Source organism: Cavia porcellus, unplaced genomic scaffold, assembly GCF_034190915.1.
Source record: "Cavia porcellus strain 051 isolate PalLab524CR breed Dunkin Hartley unplaced genomic scaffold, mCavPor4.1 scaffold_8, whole genome shotgun sequence".
Taxonomy (NCBI): Eukaryota; Metazoa; Chordata; class Mammalia; order Rodentia; family Caviidae; genus Cavia; species Cavia porcellus.
The window spans coordinates 62745861-62770714 of NW_026947491.1; the positions used below are offsets into that span (position 1 = coordinate 62745861).

Sequence of the window (24854 nt, forward strand, 5' to 3'; positions counted from 1 at the left end):
AAATTACTTGCTATGTTTGTATACATGGTTATATTGATTTGCTCCTTTTTCTTTATTAAAGAAAATCTTGGTAGTGGCTAAATGGATCTGGTTGATAAAGGTAGAGATATAAATATATTGGTGTAAAAGGACACATAGAGATAAGAGTCTGTATTTATTGCCCATTTATGTAATTATATGTGTCACTAAGGACAAAGGTTCTTAAAACAAAGACATAAGGCAAAATAGAAACAGTTTCCTGCATTAAGAGAGATGAATTTGCTGCCACTTCCCTCTTTGTAGTTTTTTTCTGTACAGTTGCAGATCCTGTTGGTTTTATAATCGTATTTGAGAACTTAACCATCTTTCTGGGGACAAATCAATGGCTAAAGATATGCTTTACTCCAATAAAAAGAAAATGATTTTTAAGAGCACTCCTAGGGTTTGAGCCGAGAGGACGGCAGTCACTTCCTGAGGTTCGGTAACCTTTGTTTTAAAAGGAAATATTACTGCCACCAAGGCATCATGGATGTGGTGGGTGAAAATGAAGCCCTGCAACAGTTCTTTGAAGGTAAGAAGCCAAGCTTCCAATATCAAGTTTTTGTTTCTGAGAAATGTCACTGTTTGCTATCGTGATTTCACCTTTTTGGTGTTTGTTTAAACTTTGTCTTAATTATTAAGAAATGCTATCATACTAAGATAACTCTCCTGAAATAGGAAGCTTCATTGGTAGTAAAAAGTCGCTGATATGGACCGAGACTTAAGAAGGATAGGATTTCCTTTGTATAATGTGGTTGTTAAAAGAATAAAGGTGTCAGGATATTCATTATTATTACTCATTAGGGTCCTGTGCTGGATTTTATTTCTTTGACTTGCCTACATTTCAGATTATCTCAGATTTGTCTTGTCTCTAAAGTTATTGAATATAGTATAAGAAAAATGTAAGATTTTACTTAAACATTTTTATTTATTATAAATAAATACAAAGAGCCTGAAACAACTTTTCCTACTCCATCTCATCTTTGTGGTTTTTTTATTTCCACAACTTTTGAAAATGTGTAGTTGAACAATGATTTGCTTTTGAGGTTGAATCTGTTTCTCCCCAAGGGCATTGTGTATTATGGACCTGGTTACAACTTCCTTTAAAGAACCTAAAATGGCAGGAAATGTGCTCACATTGCTGTGGGTTGGTATTCTAATAATGGCTCTGTTGAAAGTGGCAAAGATGTGTCCTCTGTGACATGGTTTTGGTGCACCGTTGGGAGATTCATTATCATTGTGGCCTTAAGTACCTCATCAACCAGCTATGCTCAAAAACCTGGCTGTAGTTTTTACACATTCCAGTGTTTTGCAGGAGAGAAGATGAGAAACACTGAGAGTGTGTGGAGAGCTGATGTATCGGAGGGTAGCAATTAGCACGTTGAAGAAGTGGTCTTGGCATTTTGTGAATTTAAAAATAACTGACACATAATAGATATTTAAGGGTTGAATAGAATTGATCAGACAACACACAAAATATTTAACATTAATGAGAAATAGATCTTACCAAAAAAGCAGTGAGATTCTAGGTCACTATCAGAACCAATCAATACAGTTGGTAGTTTTCATGGTTTGAATTTTGGCAGATATCGCAAAAAGGAACATAAAACCAAGAAAATTGCTATGTTCCCTCAGTCATAGCAGCTATCCCATCAAGTTTTCCCTGGGACAGTGTCCGAGTCAGCATGGCCTACATTTGCACTGGGCAAGCAAAGATGGCTTCAGTGTTCTTGCCTGGCTATATATACATCGCATGGAACTGCTATTTGAGCAGAAGCAATGTTTCATTCTACAGCTGCATCCATATTTTTTTAAATGAGAAATTACCAATTCATTCTGTTAATGCAAAGAGCTTACTTCATTTATTTCTAGAGCCAAAGACCTAATGATCAATTTTTAAAAATTCCCTCCACTATCCAGCCAACACTGAACATCTAAACACATAACCATTTCCTCTGGGTGGTAGCTGGGAGGGCTTTGAAACGCTTTCCTTAGATTTTAATAATTTCTTTTGCCTGGACCTTTTTCAAATCTTCCTTAAAATGAGCACAACAAAACAAGATATGTAACAAAGAAGGCCAGTTGTTGCATCCCATGTTCCCATTGATTTGTCAGTATTTCTAATTAAATACAAACTCACATAAAAAAACCCAAATCCTGAAAGTCAAATTGTTATACACCTGAAAGCTGTCTTTATTTTCTCTTTTGTAAGAAACCAAAATCTAAATAATGTGTTTTTCTTGACAAGCATCTTTTGTGTCAAAGAGCATCACAATGGACATTATCATCTTGGTTTAAATGGCCTTGTCCGTGAAAGCTCCTAATGTTTGTTTTTCTTATAAACTAGTAGACTGAAACTCCAGTTCCCCTGATGAAGCCTTAGAACAGGATCCGTAGGAAGGCAGGAACCATCCAGTGGCTCCTGAGATCTTGAGGACGAAGGAAGATCTATGGGAAGAAGGAACATTTTCTGGCCCTGTCTTCCTATGTAAGATTTAAATAAATTCTTTAGGTGGCACTCATCACGAGATGACAGTGAAACACTGGAGAAGAGGAAAGGCCAAGACGTCTGCTGTTCGAGAGCTGTGTAGGAACTCAGGGCAGTACCTAGTGTTTGGGAAAATGGAAAAAGTACTGAAGCCTTTGGAGCAGAAAAACTGACCAGAGTGCTCAGTCTCAAGAGGCTTCATCTAAGAAGGCTTCAAGGGACCTGAGGCAGAGCTGTTCAATAGGGAAGGAACGTAGCTGAGAAAAATTATCTCAAATAGCAGGCATTCAGTCATATTTATAGAATTAATTAATTAATGAGCAGCCCACAAAACTGTTGTTATTAAAAGTTATTGGATTCTAAATAGGTTTGGGTCACCCAGAAAATTCAAATATAAGAAGAAGAAAAATGTGCACTAGCAGAATGATTCAGTGAATAGGACAGAAGCAACAGAGACAAATTAAAAGAATTGAGCCAATCAGAAGCCCAGATTTCATTATTACCTACATAAATGATAAATGCCTTCAGTAGTTTCTGTCTACTGTTACTCTAAAATGTGAAACTCATTCTGATTTGCTGATGTTTCTGAATTCCTGAAAGAAAACTCAGAAGCGCTGAGCAGCTGATTGCAGTATAAAGGGCGGAAGGTGTCCACTGACTTTCCAGGCAGAGTATCTCTGCTGTCAGGCCAGTCTCTCAATTCCTCCCTTTCTTTCACTTTTGGGAATCACCACTATCTCACACAGCCACTGTCATCTTGCCCTCTTCTTTCTGTCCCAGTACAACCTGTGCTTGTGCAGAAGAGTAAATGGCAAATGATCTAATGCCACCTAACAGCTCTACGGAGTCAAGAGTTCAAAGGGTTTTCACAGAACGTCTATGCTGTTTGGATCAAATAAGTCACCATCTTTGTTAGTACTGATATTGTCATCTTTTTAACTTAAGAGGTAGAGCTGAATTTCTGGCAAATTCTGTTGTACCTTAGAAGCTAGACATTTGCACTACAGGCAACTTTGGAAAACATAAACAACTTAAAAGAAGATAGTCATTACTAGTAATTTCACATTTAGTGGTAATTAGTGTTCATTTTGGTGTTAATCTTGTAGGCTTTTTTAAAACAAACATGAGATTACTTGTACATACTTTTATGTTTTAGCAATGGACTTTCATGGAACCTAAACTGAACATCTCTTATCATTAGTTATTCTTGCTGATCTACAACAGAGATCATTAAGATATGCTCTGGCCTGCTGTCTGTTTTTGCAAGTGAAATTTAACAGAACACATCTAATCATTTACATATTGTTTCTGGCACTGTTTCTGCACTGTGGTGGCTGTAACAGAGACCATAAGGCCTGAAAGACCTCAAGTATTTGCCATCTGGCTGTTTACAAAAAATGCTTGGCACTTCCTGATCTACAATCTGATTAACAGTGATAACTGTTATTTGTTGAGTACTTCTTATGTGCTGGATATAGAATAACAGGAACATGGATTCTGAATCAGTCATCCTACAAAATGAATCTTTGCTCTGCCACTTACAGTCTCTGAGACGAGGGTTTTGTAAATCTTGGTAGGCCTTAGCTTCTTTATAAAATTAAGATGATTATATTATCTCAAAATGTGGTCATGAAGCATAATGACTGGCATGGAGAGGTCAGTAATTATTTTCATAGTTAATTATCATTTTCTCCACTTCCCATCAAAATAGCTCTGTGCAGAATTTTTATATTCCATGAGAAACATGAGGCCTAGGGAAATTAAATAGCTTGTTTAAAGGTCATCCACACAGTAAGTGCCTTACAGGTTCACCATGATTCCTTCCTTTGTTCATTCAATCAGTCGATCAATAAATATTTGAGTGTCTCTCATGAGCCTGATAGATAGGGATTTAGGGCTAAGTAAGCAGAGACCTTGCCCTACAGGGGTGCTTCTTTAAAAAAAATTTTTTAATTTTTGTCGGTACCAGAGAACTCACAACCACCTGCTTGCAAGGCAGGTGCTTATGCCACTGAGCTAAATCCCCAGCCCCTAGGGGTGCTTTTTTGTGTGTTTGCTTGTTTTCTAACTGAAGGGAGGAGACATTAAAGAAATAAATAAGAAAGATAATTTCAAAAAATAATCAAATATAAAAAATAAAACAAGTTGATGAAAACAGAGACTGATGAGGGGAGGGAGAGTGCGTTACTTGCACTGTGCTATCTGCAGAGGAGATGACCTGAATAATAACCAGGAGCAAGTTGTACGTTAGTTCATGGGAAAACATTCCAGGCAGAGGGGATGTGAGTGCAAAGTCACTGAGCTCGGAGGGGTTTGGAGTGACGTAGTGGAAGAACAGTGAAGCTGAGGTGGCTAGAGGATAATAAAGGACAACGGTGAAGGTGGGATAAGATGCTGGACTTAGAATTTTTATTCTTAGATGCCATGGAAAACTCATGGAGAGTTTTAAGCAGGAGAGCAGGCAGGAGAACTGGAGCATAGACTGTGAGAGTGCGGGAGACAGAAGAATCTGATAAGGATGGTGCCTATGTGTTGTAGTCAACGCTTCATAGATGGTGGGTCAATGTATTCAGATTTGGAGGATGAAAGAATATGTCCACACACATGTGTGTATACATGTATGTGTGCATTATCAAGAATTGATTTGAGACATTTGAAATGTTTTTTAGATAAACAAGTAGAAATGATGAAGAAGTTGTTAGGTAGTTGAATTTGAAACCCAGGGACCAGATTGGGTTGTTTGTATCTGTTTGGGAGTTCCTAGCTTATAAATGGTGTTACAGCCTTTGAGACTAGATGAGGTCATCAGGAAAGTTGTATAGATAGAGGAAAGATCCCTCCAAGGTATTTAGGTATCCAAGAAAGAGCAAGCAGGAAAGAAATGTGAAGTAAAAAGAGAGGAAAACCATAAGGAGAGTATGATGTTAAGCTAGGAAAGCAAAGTGTTTCATAAAGAGTTAATTGTTTTAATATATCTGAGAGACCACGCACTTCTCTGCAGAACTCAGGAAGAAGGCTGCTTGTAACCTTTACAAGTGGTTTCCCTGTGGTGGGGAACCCAGTCTTCCAGCAGAAGAGAGACTGGGAGGCAAAGGGCTAGAAGTGATAATGCTTTTGAGAAGCTTTGTGGTGGCAGCAACAGAGAACCGTGGCAGCTGTTGGAGCAGTGAGCAGAGTTTTATTTAATAACTGATCTTGCTTTGATGTTTTAGGATAGGAGATGCTGGAACCTGGTATGTGGGTGGAAATGATTCAGTTTAGAGAAATAAATGCAGAAGAAGGTGAGGAATAATTGCAGGAGAGTAATCTTGACTAGGTTGGGAGGGATGGCATCCAGAGCACCAGGAGCGTGTGTCCTTGAGCAGCAAGCTTAACTCTTTCCATAAGAGGAGAGGTAGGGTATCTAGAGAGACACAGTTATTTGGTAAATGTCAGGATGAGAAAATGAGATAAATTATTTCAGCTTTAAAGTCTGAGGTGTCCTACTGGGTAAGGTAGGGGACTATTTAAAGATTCAGAGAGGGAGAGACACAGACAAAGAGACAGAGAGACAGAGACTAAATTTTGAAATTATCTTTGTGGAGAGTTGAAGGCTGCCATAGCAAACAACTACAACTTTGACAACTTAAAAGAACAGAAAATTATTTCTCCACCATGCTGGAGGCCAGAAGTCTGAAATCAAGATACTGGAAATGCAGCCCTAACTCTGAAGGCTCCAGGAGAGTCTGTTTCAAGCCCATCTTCTAGTGTCACACAGTAGCTGGAAGTCCTCTGTAGTGTATCCCTCTCACTTCTTTCTCCATCTTCACATAAGATTCTCTGTGAGTTCTTCTCTTTTCATCTAAAGACACTTGTCATGAAATTTAGGGGACAGTGAAATCTAGGATGACTTAAGATCCATAACTTAATTACATCCTCCAAGGCCCTTTTCACAAAGAGGGTCACCTTTTCTGGTTCCTAATATGCCTGCTTTTTTGCAGGGGCCACTTTTCAGCTCAATACAGGAACTAGGAAAGAAAGTCTGCTAGGCATACAGTAGGATTGCTAGTCAGTGTTGTGATTTGAGGTCAGTTAGTTTTAGTGAGATTTATGCTTACATAAAGTTGAAATTTTTGCAGATGAGTACCAGAGAGAGAAGGGAAGAGAGTGTCAAGTCTTCAGATTGGAGTGATTGGAAAAATGGGCTGGGAAACTAGTTGGGAGAGAAGGGAAGAAGTAATGGGAGAAGTGGAGTGAGGAGCTGTGAGAAGTAGAACAGGCTCAGCGGATGGGAATAAGTGGATGTGCAAAGCTGGTAAGAAGAGGAATTCAAGTATCGATAAGCAAAAAGGATAAGTGGTCAGAAAATATAATACCTGAGCCTAGATGTCACATGCCCTTGCTTTTACTGAGTCCTTGGAAAGAATCCTAAGAGGAGGTGGCTAGGTGAGGTGGAGAAAAAATATTTGGAGGTGGGGAATTTAAGGCTCTGAAAAGCCAGCATATTACTGGCTGGGTGCTGAAGCAATCAGCATTTTGGAACGAGTAGCATTGGATAGAGGGAGAAGATGCAAATGTGTAAGTATCCAATGAGAAAGGGAGAATGACCAAAAAATTTGTAGATCCATGGTAGGAGGTAGTGTAATCTTTTGCTTCTGGTTCAAAGGAATTAAAGCTTGTGCAGAAAGAAGCAAGAAAATTTGTCTGGAAAGAGTAGTGAAGAGTAAGGGAAATTCTTCTCTTGGTTTTAGACCTTGTGAGCTATCAACAACTTCTGTTTGGGAGGCTTTTTAATTTAACCATTTCTTGTTCATGTTGAACTGGCTTTCAAGTTTTGCCTGCTATCTCTAGAATGACTAGTGATGTTTAAGATTTTTTCATATATTTATTTGCTGTTTGTGTTTCGTCATCTGAGAAGTGTGTATTCATTTCAGATACCTATTTTTAGTTTGGGAGGTCTGGTGTTTTTGAATTTTTTATCTGTTCTTGATAGTAATCCTTTGTCTAAGGAGCAGCTGGAAAACATTTTTTCTTACACTGTGAGTGGTTTCTTCACTCTGTTGGTGGTTGTGTATTATACAAATGTGATGAAATTTACCTCAAAATCTTTAGTTACTCAATTTTCTTAGAAAGTACTGTCATTGATTTTTTAAAATAAAAACTGTGGATATACATGATTTTTTTTTTACTTTAAAGGTCATAAAGCAGAATAAAACCAATCAAAACAAACCAATGTAAGAGATATAGAACTTCAAAACATTACAAAATCAACAATAGTTACTATCATGCCCTTTGATATCTTCAAAATAGCTGCAGATAACTATGTACATAGTAAAAATAAACAGAACATAACAGTAAAATAAAGAATAAAGACAAAACAATGAATAAAAGACTTCAAAACAAGCCAATAGTAAATCCAAAATTGCTACCATAATAAATATCTTTCTATCTTTGAAATAGCTGCTCCTGCCATCAGATTTGACATAACCAAACAAACAAATAAAACTCCACCCAAAAAAGAAAACCAATGGAAATGATATAGGACTTCCAAAACAAGACCGATCAACAATGGCTGAAACCCTCAGAAGGAGATTCCCCCTAGGTACTACACTGAGCACCACTATTCTCTGAACCTATGATCACACCACTGGCCCTAGACCTGCAATGTTAGTGAAAAACCAAAGCATCACAGGCATCCAGTTGCATTTCGCCTCAATAGCTGTCATCACAGCCTGTGTTTCTCTGGATAAGCCTGTCATGAGGGGAGCAGGTAGGTGGGATGATGCTTCTGGTTTGCCAGCCTGTGCACTGGAAGTAGTTGGTGCCTGGCTGTTCTTAGTCTGGTAGCAACCTACGCATGGTGCTGGTCCCCAGACAGGGCTTGCTTACTGGTGTGGCCTTGTTCTCTCTCCAGGCATGATTTTTTTTTTTTAAATTAGGTCTTTTGGGGCTGGGGATTTAGCTCAGTGGCATAAGCACTTGCCTTGCAAGTGCACAGTCATGAGTTTGATCCCTGGTACCAATAAAAAAAAAAAAAAGAAAAGAAAAGAATTAAATTAGGTCTTTGGTTACTATTGTTAAATTACCCACTAGAGATATTTAAAAAATCAGTCTCCAGACTTGCGCTATTGCTTCTGTCAAATATTAATTTGCATTTTTGGTTTACAAAATGTTATTCTATTTCCAGAGTCCTTAACCTGCAATAAGATTGTAGGTATTGGTGGGGGGATTGAACCCTCTGAATTGGGTAAAAATACATGTTTTTGAATGTTGATAATTATAAGAAAACTTCTACAGCTTTAATCATCTCCTTGGTACAGTCCATAACTCTGAAAAAACTAGGGGTCACTACAATTTTTCCAGGCTGTTTCTGTTACCTGTCCCTTCCTGGTAGAGCCAAAATCTGGAGCAGCCCATGAAGGAGAGGGTATGCTTGAAATCAAGTAGGAGATTCTTGACTAGGGGACATTTTAACAATCTGAGCCTACAAGTTCATAGACTTGACTAAAATGTGAAATTATGAGAAAGGTCACTGTGATAGTTTGATTATGAACGGTGATAAAGAGTTGTTTTATCTTCTTGTTCTGAGTTATGACAATATCAATAATACTTACTCCAAAACAGCATTCTAGCAACAGCAACAACAAGAGAATTCTTGGAAATCTTCTGTCAGTTTTATCATTGAAATAGAAAACCAGCTAACTTTTCATGACAAATTCACCTTACCAGGAAAAGGTGATTAGATTTTTGCCTGGGGTTTCTCTTGTTCTCAGGACCTGTTGCTGAAAATCTCAGGCCAGAGGCATTTGAAGAAATGCTTCCAAGGGTAGAGTTGTTGATGCATCTATTAGGATGTGCAATATTTGCACAATATTGGTTATTTATGCTTAGCTTGCTAATAAAAGAGCTTGGAAATAATTTACACTAAAAGATATCTTCAAAGGGAGCAGGGAAGACAATAAAACCTTCCTGAAGTGTAATAGGGAAATCAAGGGACCACAGTCAGTAAGGAGATTCAGTACTGCCGCCACCTTCCACTCAGCTTTTATCATCAAACTCAGAAACACCCACTCTTCTCTCTCCTCACTTTCCATCCACTTTAATCCTACTTCTACTTCAGCTTATTCTCCTGAAATTTCTTCTCATTACTAGATCACATTACAGATCTCCAGCCCTCAGGCTCCTGGAGTTCACACTATACTTGACACTGTCACCTATCGTTAACTCATAGGAGCTCACTCCTGTTTGCTTCCGTGGTATCCTTGCTTTATTCTCATCCAGACTCCCTGTTTCTTCTCACTGTCTTGAAGTCAGTCCACTCTTCTCTTTGTCTCCTCCGGAGATCTGTTTCTCTTTGTGCTACCCAAGCTTACGTGCAGCTTCCCATGGATTAACATCTCCAGTCCCTTTCGCTGAGTTCCAGACCTGTGTGTACAGTTAATGCACACGTGCATATGCCTGGGTGTCCATCAGCTTCTCCAAATCAACACATTCAACCTGGAACTCATTATCTTTCCCCTTCCTATATCCAGTCTTCACCGTCTTCTGCATGCTTTGCTCTATAACAAACCTTCTGTCCTGGTCTGTTTTGTACTGCTATAATAGACTTCTCAAGACTAGATAATTTATAAGAAAGAGGCATATATTTCTCAGTTCTGAAGGCTGGGTAGCCAAGAGCAAAGTTCTAGCATCTGCTATATGGTGGGTAAGAGTCTCATGTGGCAGTACGCAAAAGACCAACACAGCAAGCTGGCTCAAGAGGAAGGTGGACTCATGGTCTACTCACCTCTTAAAGGCCCCACTTTTTAAGACCGTCGCATTGGTAAAACCTGAATTTTGGAGGGGACACATTCAAATCATAGCCCCTCTTACATTAGAAATAGAGGTATAATGTTTGACAATTCATCCTACACTCTGTCAGTAATTGTGTACCAAATCTTAAACCTCAGGAATAGAGTATCTTTCATCTGCAAAGCTAAGCCTTCTTGACATCCACCTCTTGCAAGAACCTCCTAACTTCTCATCCTGAGCTGATCGCCTTTCACATTGCTATTGATTCACCCAAAAGTCATTATTTAAACTTTTTTGTTGAATCTACATTGTTTCAGCTTGGAATAATGGTCTCAAGATAACATTTCAAGGAGACTTATCTTTGAGATCTCCCCCATATTCACGTCTGTGAGACACACAGATGTAGTGACCAAGAGATACTATAGGGCCAGAGTTTTAACTCTGACACACCCCAAAGTGGTGTGATCTTGGGAGCATTATTTAATCTCTTTGAAACTCAGATCTGTATCTGTAAATCTTGGATAATGCTAGTATTGACAGAGTTATTGAAGGTGAAATGATGCAATATACATGACCCTCAAAACAGGACTTGGGTTACTGTTTGTTATCATCATCATTATTTAGTAATATTGCTTTATCTATATATTAACTCCATTGAACTTATAGTTTCTTGAATATATTCTACCTTTTACAGCACTGAGGCCTTGACTATGCCTTCTTCCCAGAATGTTTTTTTCTTGCTTTTTCATTTAGCAAGTTTTCACAGGCAAACTTAGAAGCAAAATTCCCCATACTTACGTGGCTCTTTTCTATACCTTTGTATTAGCACCCTTTACACTATTGTGGTTCTTTACAGATGCCTTCGGTACTTTTTCTTGCTGCTGAAGTAAAACATCTAGTATCTAAAATTAAAGGAGGAAAATTTTATGTTGGCTCACAGTTTGTAGAGATTTAAGCCCATAATCGACTGGATCCAATGCAGGGTAGTACGGCAGAGAGGCATCACAGAGCAGAAACATTTCACGACATCGAGAAGACAGCAAAGGCAGCAAGCAACAACAGTAGCCTTCTTTCTGTTCCTTATATTCTTTCCAGGCTACTTGCCCAGGGCGGGTAGCCCTCACCCCAGAGTGAGGCACCTGTAATCCTACCATTGCACTATGAGTGAGTCCCAGCATCACATCTGTAATGCCAGCATCACACACTGGCTTCAGCCACCTGTGAAAAGCCCTATCTACGACTGCATGAGGTTTTGCGGGGGACGTCTAGGTACAAACCAAAACAATAGATTTTTAGGGTGCTGGGGATTGAAGCTAAGGCCTTGTTTATGTTTCACAAGAAATGTACCTCTAAACAATATTCCCAATCCGTCTTTACAGATATTTTAATATCAGGCCTGGGATCAGCTCTGGTAAAACAGTCACAACTCCTCGTTTTATGTAGATTCTTCTTGGAATTTCTGTGTTACCCCTAGTACCAATTTTCCTCTGTTAGAGTATCCCTATTTCTTCATAAAAGGAATTCTTTATAGGTTGGAAGGTCACAGAGGAGGTGTGGTGCTCAGTGAAAGCATGGTGGAGATGCAAACTGGGGCTGGGAAGAGTTGGAAACTAAAGAGAAGAGATTCAGGCTGAAACTCAGATTTCTGATGCCAAGCTGAGCTGAGCTGAAAATCAGGATCAATTCTTGAATGTCACTAGATGTTAGCAATCTAAAGAGGAGTAGAAGCTGCAGTCCTGAGTAAAAACAGAGGTCTCAGTGCTAGAAACACTGTTCAGATAATAGACCCGGGATTGTAGGGATGATGTTGGAGGTTGTCTGATTACAGCCCTTTCCTCTTATAAAGGCTGGATTTCACAGGCCATCCATATCAACTCTGGAAACTTTTAAAATCACACACATTAATGTTGAGCTGTTGATGCCAGCCCGCATATGTAGTGATGAGTGATATGGTAGAGTACAGGCTTGTTCTTAGATGCCCCGGGTTCAAATACTGTTTCTATTGCATACTTAGGGTTTTGCCTGGGCAAATACTGGGCTCTTCTGAGACTGTCTCATCATCTATCATCCATCAAATACTTTATGGGGTAGGACTGAGGATTAAGTAAAAAATGTGTGTAGAGTCCTTTGTCTGACCTATTGTTATTGCCCAATGAAGTAGCATTATTAGTATTCTATGCTTAAGAAAAACATTTACTCTTACAAAGCAGCTCGCTGAAGCAGATTGTGATAGTAAGAAAACCACTGCCATTTAGAGAATGCTCATCTCTGTGTTAGACATTGTACTAAGACCTTCAGTTGTGTTAATTCAAAATTGCACAACACAATGAACAGGCAGATAAGATGGTAACCATTTTACAGACGAGGAAATAGAAATTCGGAGAAGCTTTATATTTTATCTAGGGTAACACTACTATTATCTATCAGACCTTGAATTAACACAGAAATCTGTCTGATTCTGAAGGTCTGCATACCTAGCTATTGTGCATAATTTCTTCTTAATAAGTTGCAAACCAGGCTTGGTGGCCCAGGCCTGTAATCCCAGCACTTTGGAGGCTGAGGAAGGAGCATTGCTGTGAGTTCAAGGCAAGCCTGGGCTACTTAATGAGTTCAAGGCCAGCCTGAACTACATAGTGAGACCCTATCTCAAAAAAAAAAAAAAAGCATAAATAAAACAAAAAAGGTTTTTCTCAGGACCAGGGATATATCTCAGTGGCACAGTGCCTGCCTATCAGGTGCCAGATTGGGAGTTTGATTCCCAGTATAAATATATAGATATAGATATAGATATATATAAAATGTTACAAGATAGTTGTAGAACTTATGGCCCCTGTTAAGTATCTTTTTGATAATTTTTATAGAAAATTATTCTGGGCTGTGAGCAGCTGGTACTTTACTACCATCTGGCATTTTTTTGGCAAAGCTCATTCCCAGCATCATAAGATAATGTGTTTGTGGTAGAAAGGCAATGGTTTGTGTTTACAGAACAAGCAGCTACAGAAACTCAAAAGATAAGGCCACTAACATGTAAAAAGATGTAAAAAACCAATATTGATCTGTAGTACTACTTGGTGTATAACAAAATCCTAGAGGAGAATTTAGGTAGGTGGGTTTGCATAGAAGTTTGGTAGAATATGACTTTTAATCTTGTCATTCAGACTCAGGGCAAAAAGTTCAGCAAGACTTAATAACTCCATATTTGATACTCTGGTATTAGCAATATTTAAAAGTATCACATATAGCAACAGTAAGTACTTCATTCTAAGAAGAACATCACGTGACTTGATCAATGGAATTGATGTCACTCCCACAGTGCTGTCAATAGCTTTAAATATTGACAGCCAAGAAACATGCATACTGGGAATTCCCATAGTGTGTTGGTTAATGCCATAAACCTTTATTTGCACAAACCTGGCTTTGAATTCTAGTCTTTTGCTTCTCAGTTATGTGACCTCAGGCTAATTATAACTTTTAAACTTTCAGAGTTTTTTCCACCTATAAAATATGGATAACAGTTCCCTCTGATGTTAAAGACAAAATGTTAAATGATAAAATAAGCGGTAGTTATTGATTTTTATTAATATATTTGCAAGTGCCAAAAAAAGTTATTTTATTTTCAAACAAGAATGAGTAAGTTACACACAGAGAGCCATACATTTCTTTTTCAAAGAAATACTCCTGCCTCCAGGGACTTATTATGACTTTTATATGTTCACATTAATTCCAGAGTCTTTATAATCATAAAATACATTTATAGCCTTAGTTGCCAAGCAACAAAGGACAAAGTACTGAGAATTTCCTTTATTGCAAAAGGTTTGGCTTTCCCATGTTTGTCTTGAAATCAACATTTTTTAGAAAAGACAGAACAGTGAAACTTAATACCGGATTCCTAAGACTCATCTGGCATTCCTCAAGTGGGGATAGAATCAAAGCTAAAAAAATACATTGTTACAACTGCTCTGTCATTGGACAATCTAAATCATTTTGTACTAACTCTACAGTAAGTCCATAAGAAGTTCTGAATCCGAGAGACTGAGAATTCATTTTAGGGGAGAATTTTTTTTTTCATTTTATCTATGATCTGTGTTGTTCTTGAAGGAAAGGCTGAGATGGAGTTAAATTCATATTGGAAATGCTATCTGCTGACCTTGATATCCACTGATTGCAAACAGGTCATTCAACTGTGCATGGGCAGGGTTTGGAGAAGCTTGTTTTAAGGCTCTTAACTTAATTAAATTCTCTAATACTTTAAGTGAGATCAAACCTTTGAAATCCTTTGTTTTTGCTGAAGGATAATCATTAGATAAAAGTCTGGTAGCCCAAAAATAATTAAAAGAATATATCACTATTTAACATTTTATAAGGAATTCAAGGAATTTTATGAGGAAAGTTGTTTTTTATTTTATGAAAAAATAAAACAAAATTTTATAATGAGACTAGCGATAGTTAACACACTGCATTATCATCATCTTCAACAAAACTTTCTTTTCAATGAAGTTAAATAAATTAGTAGTATAAATGTATAAATGAAACAAATTAGCACATATCTTTTTGAAACAGTAAAATAAGTGTTTCAAGAAAGTATTTAAACTTTTCCCTACTTACTATTTATTTCTGTTCTATTTTGCTCTTTATTTGTATATAGAGTATTTCTCACGAACGAGTATTTATCATGTAATGATAAGTGTCTGACTTACTTTGCTTAACATTATGCTCTTAGTCTGCATCCATTTCAACAAGAATGCATTGAGTTTATCTTTCTTTATGGCAATGTAATGTACAAATACCATATTTTCCTTATCTATTCATCTGTCAATAGACATATATGCTATTTCTCAGATACAGCTATTGTGAATTGTGGTGCTATAAACATGGCTATGTCCAGCACAACTTACATGAAAAAGTTTTTTTAACTTACATAACTAGTGCTCTATTCATTTGTTTAAAAATAGTATCAAAGCAGCTTAACATATCGTGTTGGAAATTTTAGTGCCCTTTATCCCCATATGTATTTTACATATGCAGCAGTATTCCATAGGTAGGAAAAAAAGTGGAGACAATGATCTGGTTGTTTTTTTTCCCTTGTGGAATTAAGGGAGCTTGTTGCTTTGAAATGAATCTACTGGTAACCCACATAAAATGTTCTACATGTGGGAAGGGGTAGAAAGAATACTTAAAATCTATTAAAAATCTACTATAATTCCATGAGGTAGTAGCTAGTCAAGGCTTTTCTGAGTATAAAAATGTACTTTGAAATTCTTTTTTTATCTGTCTGAGAACGAGTATGCTGATTTCAGCTCATGAAAAGAGGGAATCTATTATTCATATATTTCAACTGTGGAGCCTTAAGAAGCATTCCCTGGAGAGAGAGAGAAGTAGGTTTCTGAGTCAAATGTGAACTAGCCTTGTATGGTGGTGAGAAGGTCAAGTCTGTGAAACAGTGTTCACAACTTGTCTTCTCCATGCTGGCTTTTTAATGGAAATATTGGAAAAAATGAAAACCCACATACATTCATCAGTTTTTGCATTTACTTATTTTTCCAGCTCATTCCTAACCATCTTCAAAGCTTCTCATTTTTCCATTTGTATTACACTTGTTCATAGAGTTTGGTATTTCCACAAACCTGTATTTCCATTCTCAATGGGCTCTTGCATGTTCTGGGAAGAAAGAATTTGGTACAGTTTTTAAAAATGAGCCTTAAAAAGTTGAGATACATCTAAGATCATGTTGCTAAATTCTGGGGTTGAGACAAAACCTTTGTCTTACTTCAAACCCAGCACTTCCCATCTGCATTCGCTCACGAACTTCCATAGTCTAGGGGTAGCTGTCAGAAAAATAATTAAACATAATCGGTCTCTGGAAAAACCTCCTCCCCTTTCATCCCTTCTCTTCCATTTGGCCCTTAGCCATCTCATAATCTCCCAGACTGGCCACTGATTGCCTAACTCTACATCTTCTCCCAATAGAGGGGGCAGCGTCTGTCTTTTCAGCCTTTACTTACTCGCTGTTATCTCCAGCTAGTGTGGATTCTTAGCGGCATGTAAGTTGGCTCATTCTTGAGCCTGCTGACAGTTGTCACTGTTATTTGGCTTCTTCTTTACATCCCTCTAAGGTGGTATCCTACAGGCATAAAGATGCCGTCAACTAGCAGAAGGTTCTTGCTCAATTCATACAGAAATCACAAATTGGCAAATGTAGTTCTTTAAATGTTTATGGACCTACCGTTTGAAAACCCATAGCTGTCACCTTTTTTAGTGTTAATAGATAGAGGTTTTGAAGGTCAGCCACTGACAGCTGATTTAGTGTTAACAGCCTTCCTTTCTGCTCCAAGCAAGCAGCTAGCAGCGGATCACAGGAACTCTTCCGGTCGGTGGAGAGGATGGCTCCTGGCAGTTCTCTATTGCTCTCCACCATTCTCTGTTGCCACCACTGTCCAGCAGCAGACTGCTTTTGGCACCAGTGGCCTTTAATGTCATCAGCTACTAGTGTACTAGACTTTTTAATAGTTCAAACCAGAACAGTAATATTTTTAATGCTTTGAATATAAAATCAATGAAATCATCTGATGTGCTCCTATACCATTTAAAACAATTTTGTCAGCCTCTGTTTCCCAAATTTATCTTCATGATTGACATAGCTTGGGTCCAAATGTCCCTCTAAATCCTCATGCAGTCATAGATGGGGCTTGTCAGAGGTGGCTGGATCTAAAGTGTGTAATGCTGGGATAAAGGATGTTTGAAACTAAATTAGTCAACTGATTGGTTTGACCTAGTTCTCAGTACGGGTCATGTGAAGGCCCACCCTGTGTTGAGTGCTACTTGCCGTACGGGCATGTAACCTGGCTAGACTAGAAAGGACAGAAAGAGGGCTGCTGTCGTGGCTTGCTGATCTGCTACTTTACTGCTTGCCGCTTTCTGCCACCATGAACTGTTTCTCCTCTGTGGCATCTGTCTGCCGTGCCTTCCTACCTTGGAGTCAATCACCTATCAACTGGAAACTAAAAACTGTGAGCTACAATCAGCCTCTCCTCCTTTAACTATGGGTGTTATGTATTTTGTCTTAGCTATGAGAAAAATAAGACAACAGTTAAAGCTAGTATTGGTTAAAAGCAGTTAATTATGTTTCATTTTTCTTCTGATATTTTATTCATTCTGGTATATATTAACATTATTGAAGAGCAAATGAATAAAGCACGATTGTTTAATTATCACGTTGTAAGGCTGGGTGTGAGAAGGAGGCTTAGCTGTATGGATTTAAAACTGCTTGAAAAATGGACTCTCAGGTTCTCTGAAAGGTCAGAGGATCTTGGTTAATTTATTTTTCAAATCACTAATTTCAAAGAGGAAATGTGACTGTTACGGTTTGAGAACTGCTGATCAGCTTAACGCCAGCTGGATTACTTCAGCATGCATTGAGAGAAGATGCTCCACCTGAGGAGGGTTGCCAGGATAAATAGGTGGAGAAGAAGAGAGGTGTTGACAGGGATTGAGGCGTTAAGGAGACATTGTGAGTTCTTCTACGAGTTGCTGTCTGAGCTGTCGGTTCTCCTGGAGAAGCTTTGGTCTTCACATCGAGCATTGCTTCCTGGCTCCGGAGGGGAAGACATGTGCTGCCTGTTCTCCAGGATGAACTCGTCACGCTGCTTCCTGGCACGCACCCGACTGTGCTTGTCTTCAGAGAAGCTTGGGGCCTCTGTATCACTAAGGACAGCTGTGGTGCCTTTCAGGACAGCCCCACTCTTTGTTGTGAGTGTGACTTCTCGGCTCCAGTGTAGAACACTCATCCCACTAGCACAGCTCCTTTATCCTGCTGGCATAGACTTTTTGGCTTCCTCCGCTGACCTTTGGGTCTTCCCCGCACGAATCTGTAAAAGAGACTCGAGTGAATCCTTCTTGTGGGCTCTGGACTTCCAGTTGGACTCGTGGAGGCATTGTTCTGAGCTCTGGGTTTTTATCTGGACTCATGTGGGACATTGCCATGGGGTTTAGACTCTTGATTAAATAATCTATGTCGTTGGTGTTGCGGAAAGATTTCCTGCATTCTCCTGTGTTAACTTCCGGTGACCATTATAAAAATATTATAAACTCCATGTCCTGATCTGAATTGTTCTCTGTGTACAACCCCTGACTACAATAGTGACCATGATGATTTACCAGTGAAGATACTGAAATAGTCTCATAAAAGTAGAGGCTACATCATATAACACACATACCATTTTCCCTTTTTCCTTGAATTCCATTTGAAATTTTAGGTTACTCAACAAGAAGTTGAGCAAATACCATAAGGGAAGCTTTATAAAGATACTGAGCCAATCACCAATCATTCATTATTTGAGTACTGCCTAAATTTGTGATAAAGCAAAAGACATTTATATGGAATTTTAATAACATTAATACTGAAGGAAATTGGATTCATAGCATTTCAAAGTTATGCTTGACACACACCATTGGCAGACACACTCACTTTCTTTCCCGCTAATATGTCTCACCTGTTAGAGGGACTTTTTGAACCAAGGAAGGATGCTTTTGATCCAGATCTACCAGATAAATTGTAATAAACTGGTTATCATAATCCCAATTCCCTGCCCCTTCTTCCTTTGCCTTCATAATTCATCAACTGCAATTCTTTGCAACCAGCATCCCTTTTATGAAAGGTAAATGCCTCAGTTTTTCTGAGGTGCTTAACAATATTGGTAATAATTTAATATGTTATTTAAATTGCAATTAAAAATCTTGCTTTTATGAACTTTTAGTTGTATTCTCCAACTCCACATCCTTCTATTATTCTGTAAGAATCTACAGAAAGTAAGATTGTTTAGGAACATGTATGTTGTGGTAGAAAATACCTGAAATGACAACCATGATGCCCACAACTTGGGCAATATTTATGCTTACTAGGACTGTTTGTTCTGAAAAATGGGTGTGGCACGATTTGATAGAGTAGTTATCTGATTGACGGAAGAATATTGGTAAAATTCTTAGCATAGTATTGGAACATAATGTGTTTCCTAAATGTACTAAATATTCTTCTTCTCCATTGTCCATCTCTCAAATGGCTTGCCTTTTCTGCTGCATACTCTTGTTTGTCAGCAATCTTCTTAAGCATAAGTCCCATGTCATCAAGGTTTGACCTATGCACAGAGAAGCAGGGACTTTACCGTCCTAGTTCTATGTTCAATAATTCTATATGTCCAACTTCTATACCTTGTTAGTTTCATTGTCTTTCTAATTCTTTCTTACGATAAAAGAGCTATGCCTTTATCATCTATTCATCTGCAAGCAAAGTTTCTGTATAATTGCATCACTAGAAAAGTCAATGCAAATTTATATATTTATCTACTAATTTTCTCCTTGTTAGAGACAGCCATCAATCCAGTTATTCCAGATTAGCTTCTGACATTTTCATACTATATTATGCCTTGCTCACCTCTTTCTAGCTGCCAGCATGGTCGAATAGTTTGTTGTCTCTATATTTCTCTATATTTTTCCAAATTATATTATTGAGAAGGGTGAGAGCAGAGTCATTTTATACTAAATTTTGATTTTCTCTAGGTTAGCAAATTGAGGAACTGTTGTTCTCTTAGGTACAACTTACTCTAACTCTGTGTAATAGTAAAGTAACTCCCTTTCTCTTTCTCTATCTTCTCTACAGCTACTGTAATTCAACTTTGACCTTTCCTAGTCCCCACCATTGGATTATAAGTCCCTCCCAGGTGAGTGTGGTAGTACATGTCTGTAATTACAGCATGCTAGGAAAGGCAGGAGGACTGCAAGTTTGAGACTATCCTGGGAAGCTTAGCAATTTAGAGAGAACCTGTCTCAAAATTAAAAATAAAACAGATTGTGGATGTGGCTTAGTGTGAAGGACCTAGGTTCAATCCCTTATACAAGGACGGGAAGTGATTTTTTTAAAAACTCCTTCTAAATATTTCCTTGAGTCAGACTTTTCCTCTCAGCTGCTACACTGTACTGCTAACTTGTCTATGCTCCTCTGTTCTACCTTGAGGTGAGACAAACGTTGCTTACTATTCTATCCTAAGTGCCTGGCACATAGCACTTATTAAATATTCATTGGGAGTTGAATAAATGAATGAATGAGCAATTTTGTTAAGTATGTGTCTAGTTGAATTCAAAATACACATGTGCATTGAGAGCCCCTAACCTCCCATCAGGTCGCTAAACAGGAAAGGAGAGGAAGTCCACCACCCTGGCTGGATCTTGGTGGGGATACACAAGCTCTTTGATGTCTTCTACTGTTCTCAGAGTCCAGCAGCCAAAGTTTTGACAGGTTTTTCTAGAATTTTGCATGTTCAACAGTTACAGAAAGCCCATGTGGGAGCTGCCATTTGTTACACATGTGCTGGAAGTATTTACTCTAGTTGAATAAAAGTTATATTTTAATTTATCTTTATCAGCTGCGTAAATTCCAGGTGACTCATATCATGTTAAAGTCCAAAGAGATTCTTTTAATTTCATCACTACTTCCAATGATGGGTTACATTACCTCTTCTGGGAAGAACTCATTAATTTCTTCCTAGATCAATGCAGGACTAACCATGCAAGGAGACTCCAAAGATTCCAGATGATTAGGTGGAGTTTCGCTTGGGTACAATGCCCTTGTGCTGATTTATATCTCTAAGAGTACATAAAACAGGATTAATATGACATGGCCTTGAGTGGATGAACTCCAGGCTCCTTGCCCACATCTCATTCATTATCTCAAGGTACAAGCATAATTATCAAGAGAGGAACTGGGAGAATTTCTTCGATTACTTTTAACCAGTTATAAAATCCAGTGGTTTATTCTCTTAAATACACTACTCACATGAGAAGATGTAAATGTTTAGCTACAAGCTCTTGCCAGGGAAAATAAATACCCCTTATTTGTAGTATTTTCCAGCTTCCATGGTTTAATAGTTGCACTCTAGCTAGTTTTAAACAACCAATGTGCCATCACTGTATACAAAATTGGACCAATAGATAAACTCATAGATCAGCACAAGCTGTGTCCTGCACAATGCTGCACATTGTTCCTCTGCCTGGCCATTTCTCTCGTGCACCAGGTCAGAGTCTCGTGGCATTTGACACCCCGGGATCTGCTTCTTTTGACTGTTGTAGCCTCATTGACCTCTGTCCTAGAAGTTTTTCTGGCACCACTTTTCTTTTTTTGAGTCATCGAGTTGCCCCATAATGTGCCTATGTTTTTCTCCACTGTCACAGCATGTTACTATGGTATATGTCTTTATGTCAGCTTTTCTCATTGGTCTATAAACTTAAGCACAGAAACTGGTAACAGTGACACAAAGTGCTATTTACTGAGTTCTGCTAAACATGTTGTGTTATCTCATTTAATTCTTGGAACAACTCTATTAGTCTCATTATACTCTTACTGTTCTCATATTATATATAAAGGAAACTGAGGCATGAGACACTAGGTAACTTTCCCAAGGTTGCACAGCTCAGAAGTGTTTCTGTAAGATTTTGAACTCAGGCCTGGTTGTAGAACCAAGATCGTTAACTACTAATTCTCTTTGTCTGTGTTCATTGTACCTGGCCCACAGTAGGTGTCCACTGTGTGCTGAGTGACATAATGAAGGGATGCCAATGTTGGCAGTGTTCCTGACTAGTCTTTGCTCTGATCTTCCCAGTTTCAGTTCAATCTCCCAACTGTAGGCTGAATAACTGTTTAAAGTTATAAACCTGATTGCATTACCTCTCTGTTTGAAAGCTGATGTCTACCAGTGTCTGTAGATACTCTTTCCATCCCTCGCAGTCACATTTATTCATTCAGAGCTTTATGTATTCAGGCAGCAAATTCAATGTTAGTTAACTACTGTGTTCTAGATCTTGTAGATACTGAGAATATGAACAATAAAAGGCAATTTCTGCTCTCTAGAGGAGCTTAGAGCTAAGTAGAGACAGATATACAGCACATAATTGCTACCTGGTTGAACTAAATATAGGTACAACTGACGGTGGAGTCCACAAGGGGCACTGCTCTCAGTCTCTTCATGTTCTTCGCCTGACTCCTCACTGTGGCCAGACTGCTGACACACTTCCAAAGGAGTCTGGATGCCCATTGCTTGAATTCATTTATGTATTCTTTTTGGTCCTAGAGTCCTCGGCTCACTTCTGGCCAGCCTCAATGAAGCTTCCATAGAATTCAAGCATATGTTCATCACCATGCTTAACACCTTGCACTGCTCATTTTCTTGATTCTCTTGCTGGACTATGACCTTTTTCTACACATTTAATTGCACGTTCTTGGTGGGAGAAAACAATCATCCCTGATTTATGATGTTTGCCAGTTTCCATGGTATAAGTACTCACACTATGGTCAGTTTACCACTAATACAATGTCACTAATTATGAAGTTGGGATGAGATTTGCACAAGTTTGTACAAGTTGACACCTACACATTGTTGTATGTTCTTCCATTAACAGTAACATTAAATAAATATGCACATAAGTGAATGGATGAGTTAGTCAACTGATGATTAGAAATATCTCATGGAAAATTGTCGATGTCCGCTCCCGGCCGGCAGGAAGGACACACGACAAAGTCTGGCAGTGGACAACCTTTTCTTTTATTTTTCTTCTCCGTACAGCCTGCCCTGGGATTGCTCCCAGCCGAAGCCTCCTTTGGTCCGCTCCCCGCGGCTCCTTTTGGGCTTCTACTTCCGGGCTTCTCCTTCCCCCCCAGGGGTGGCACCAGTATATATACGGATACAGTGTCCAATCATGTTAAAGTGAGCAAGGCAAGCTGATTGGCTAACATCATCAGTTGCCAGGCAGACTATATTGTTGAGCGGGTTGCTTACGCGGTAAGCAGGAAACTAACGTGCTCGATGGGAGGGGTAATCTACCTCAGGCTTTACTCTTTACTACAGGCCTCACGTCCGCCAAGTGAGGCGACCGGGCTCGGGGCTGCGGCTCCCAACATCTCCCCCTTTTTTATTTTTTATGAATGTGCGCATCGTAGCCCTTTTTGGACTGGGTGTAGAGGCTTATGCCCTATGTGTAGGCCCACCGTAGGTCTTTGGCTTAGACCCTGGTCGGCCGTCCCATGGTCTGCCAAGGCCCTGAGGCCCTCGTCTTTTTTCTAGGGCCAGGCACAAACTGGACGGAACCTGGATGCACACAAGCTTGCACTCATTTCCTCTCCGTAAAGAAATCCCCTCGGAGAGAAATTTAGACCTGGGCAGCATCTAACAGTCCAGCGGCTTACGTGCAGGATGGGGTAGGGCCTGGCTTAGGTTGAGTCGCACCGGGGGAGTACGCTCTTACCCGTCATTGACTCTCCTACCCTGCTATATCATAATTTTTTAGAGGAGGAGTGTGGGAAGCTCACCGTCCCTAGACTCGGTCGTAGGCTAGGCGAGCGAGCCATGCATATGCCTGAGGATCTTTTTGTCTATTTTGGGCTACCGCTATTTTTATTTATCTTGTTGGTTGGTCTGTGATGGATCTCCGGTAGGGCAGGTCTGATCTTCAGTCGAGGGCTTTGTCGCCCGTGTCAGTCTCTCCGGTACCCACAGTGGTTCTCGTCCCGATTCCTGTGGGAAAACACAAACCGCGCCTCGGTTCCAGCTGACCACTGGATCCGGGCCCATCCACTGTCCTGTCAGGACATCTTTCCACTTCACCCACCCTTTATGGTTGGGGGAAGGGTTGCAGTGCTCCACGGCTGGGGAGCAATTATCATTATTTAAATTTAAAAAATTGTGTGTGAATAGTGCCATGGATAATCGTGCCTTTGGGGCCAGGCCTTGGCCTACTCCCCCTTTTTGTTTTTGTAAAATTTGTTTGAGGCTTTTATGAGCCCTCTCAATGATTTCTTGACCTTGGGGATTGTATGGGATACCATGTTTTAATTGAACCTCTATCATTTTGCAGAACTCATTGAAGGCTTTGCCTATATAGGCTGGTCCATTATCAGTTTTTAATATTTTTGGTTTGCCCCATGCGGCCCAAGCCGCCAGGCAATGATTGATCACATTAGACACTTTTTTACCTGTTTCTGCTGTTGCAAATATGACGTGAGAACAGGTGTCTGTGGAAACATGAACATATTTAAGAGTCCCAAACTCCTGTATATGTGTGATGTCTATCTGCCAAACATCACCAGGGATCAAACCTCGAGGGTTTACTCCCATCGGTATGGCAGGTTTGTATGTGGCACAGGAGTCACATAGTCGCACGATATCTCGTGCATCTGCTCTGGAAACATGGAAATGGTTTGCTAGTGTCCTGGCATTGACATGAAACTTATCATGGAAGGCACGGGCTCGCTCGATTGGTGTTAGTAAGGTAAAAATCTATAACGGGCGAGTGGCAGTATCAGCAGCCGCATTCCCCTGTGCCATAGGCCCTGGCAGGGATGTATGTGCTCTTATGTGGGTGGTGAAGACCTTATGGTGTCTGTTTTGAAGCAATGTCTGGATAGACAGGAACAGCCCAGCCACTGTGGAAGTGGATCTAATTAAACCGGCAGTCTCAAGCACTTGTATAGCATTGACCACATACCTAGAATCGGAGACAATATTAATGGCTTCTGAGAACCGTTTAAGAATCATTT

General features: G+C 39.3%; 1 protein-coding gene across 1 annotated transcript in view; it reads left to right on the forward strand.

Moving 5' to 3' along the window:
* The first annotated feature begins 504 nt into the window (after positions 1-504).
* Positions 505-24854, forward strand: part of Myrfl (myelin regulatory factor like) — a 116351-nt gene continuing 92001 nt past the window's right edge. The window contains exon 1 of the mRNA XM_063255582.1: positions 505-550. Within this exon, the coding sequence (XP_063111652.1) occupies positions 505-550 (46 nt within the window). The remainder of the gene's footprint in view (positions 551-24854) is intronic.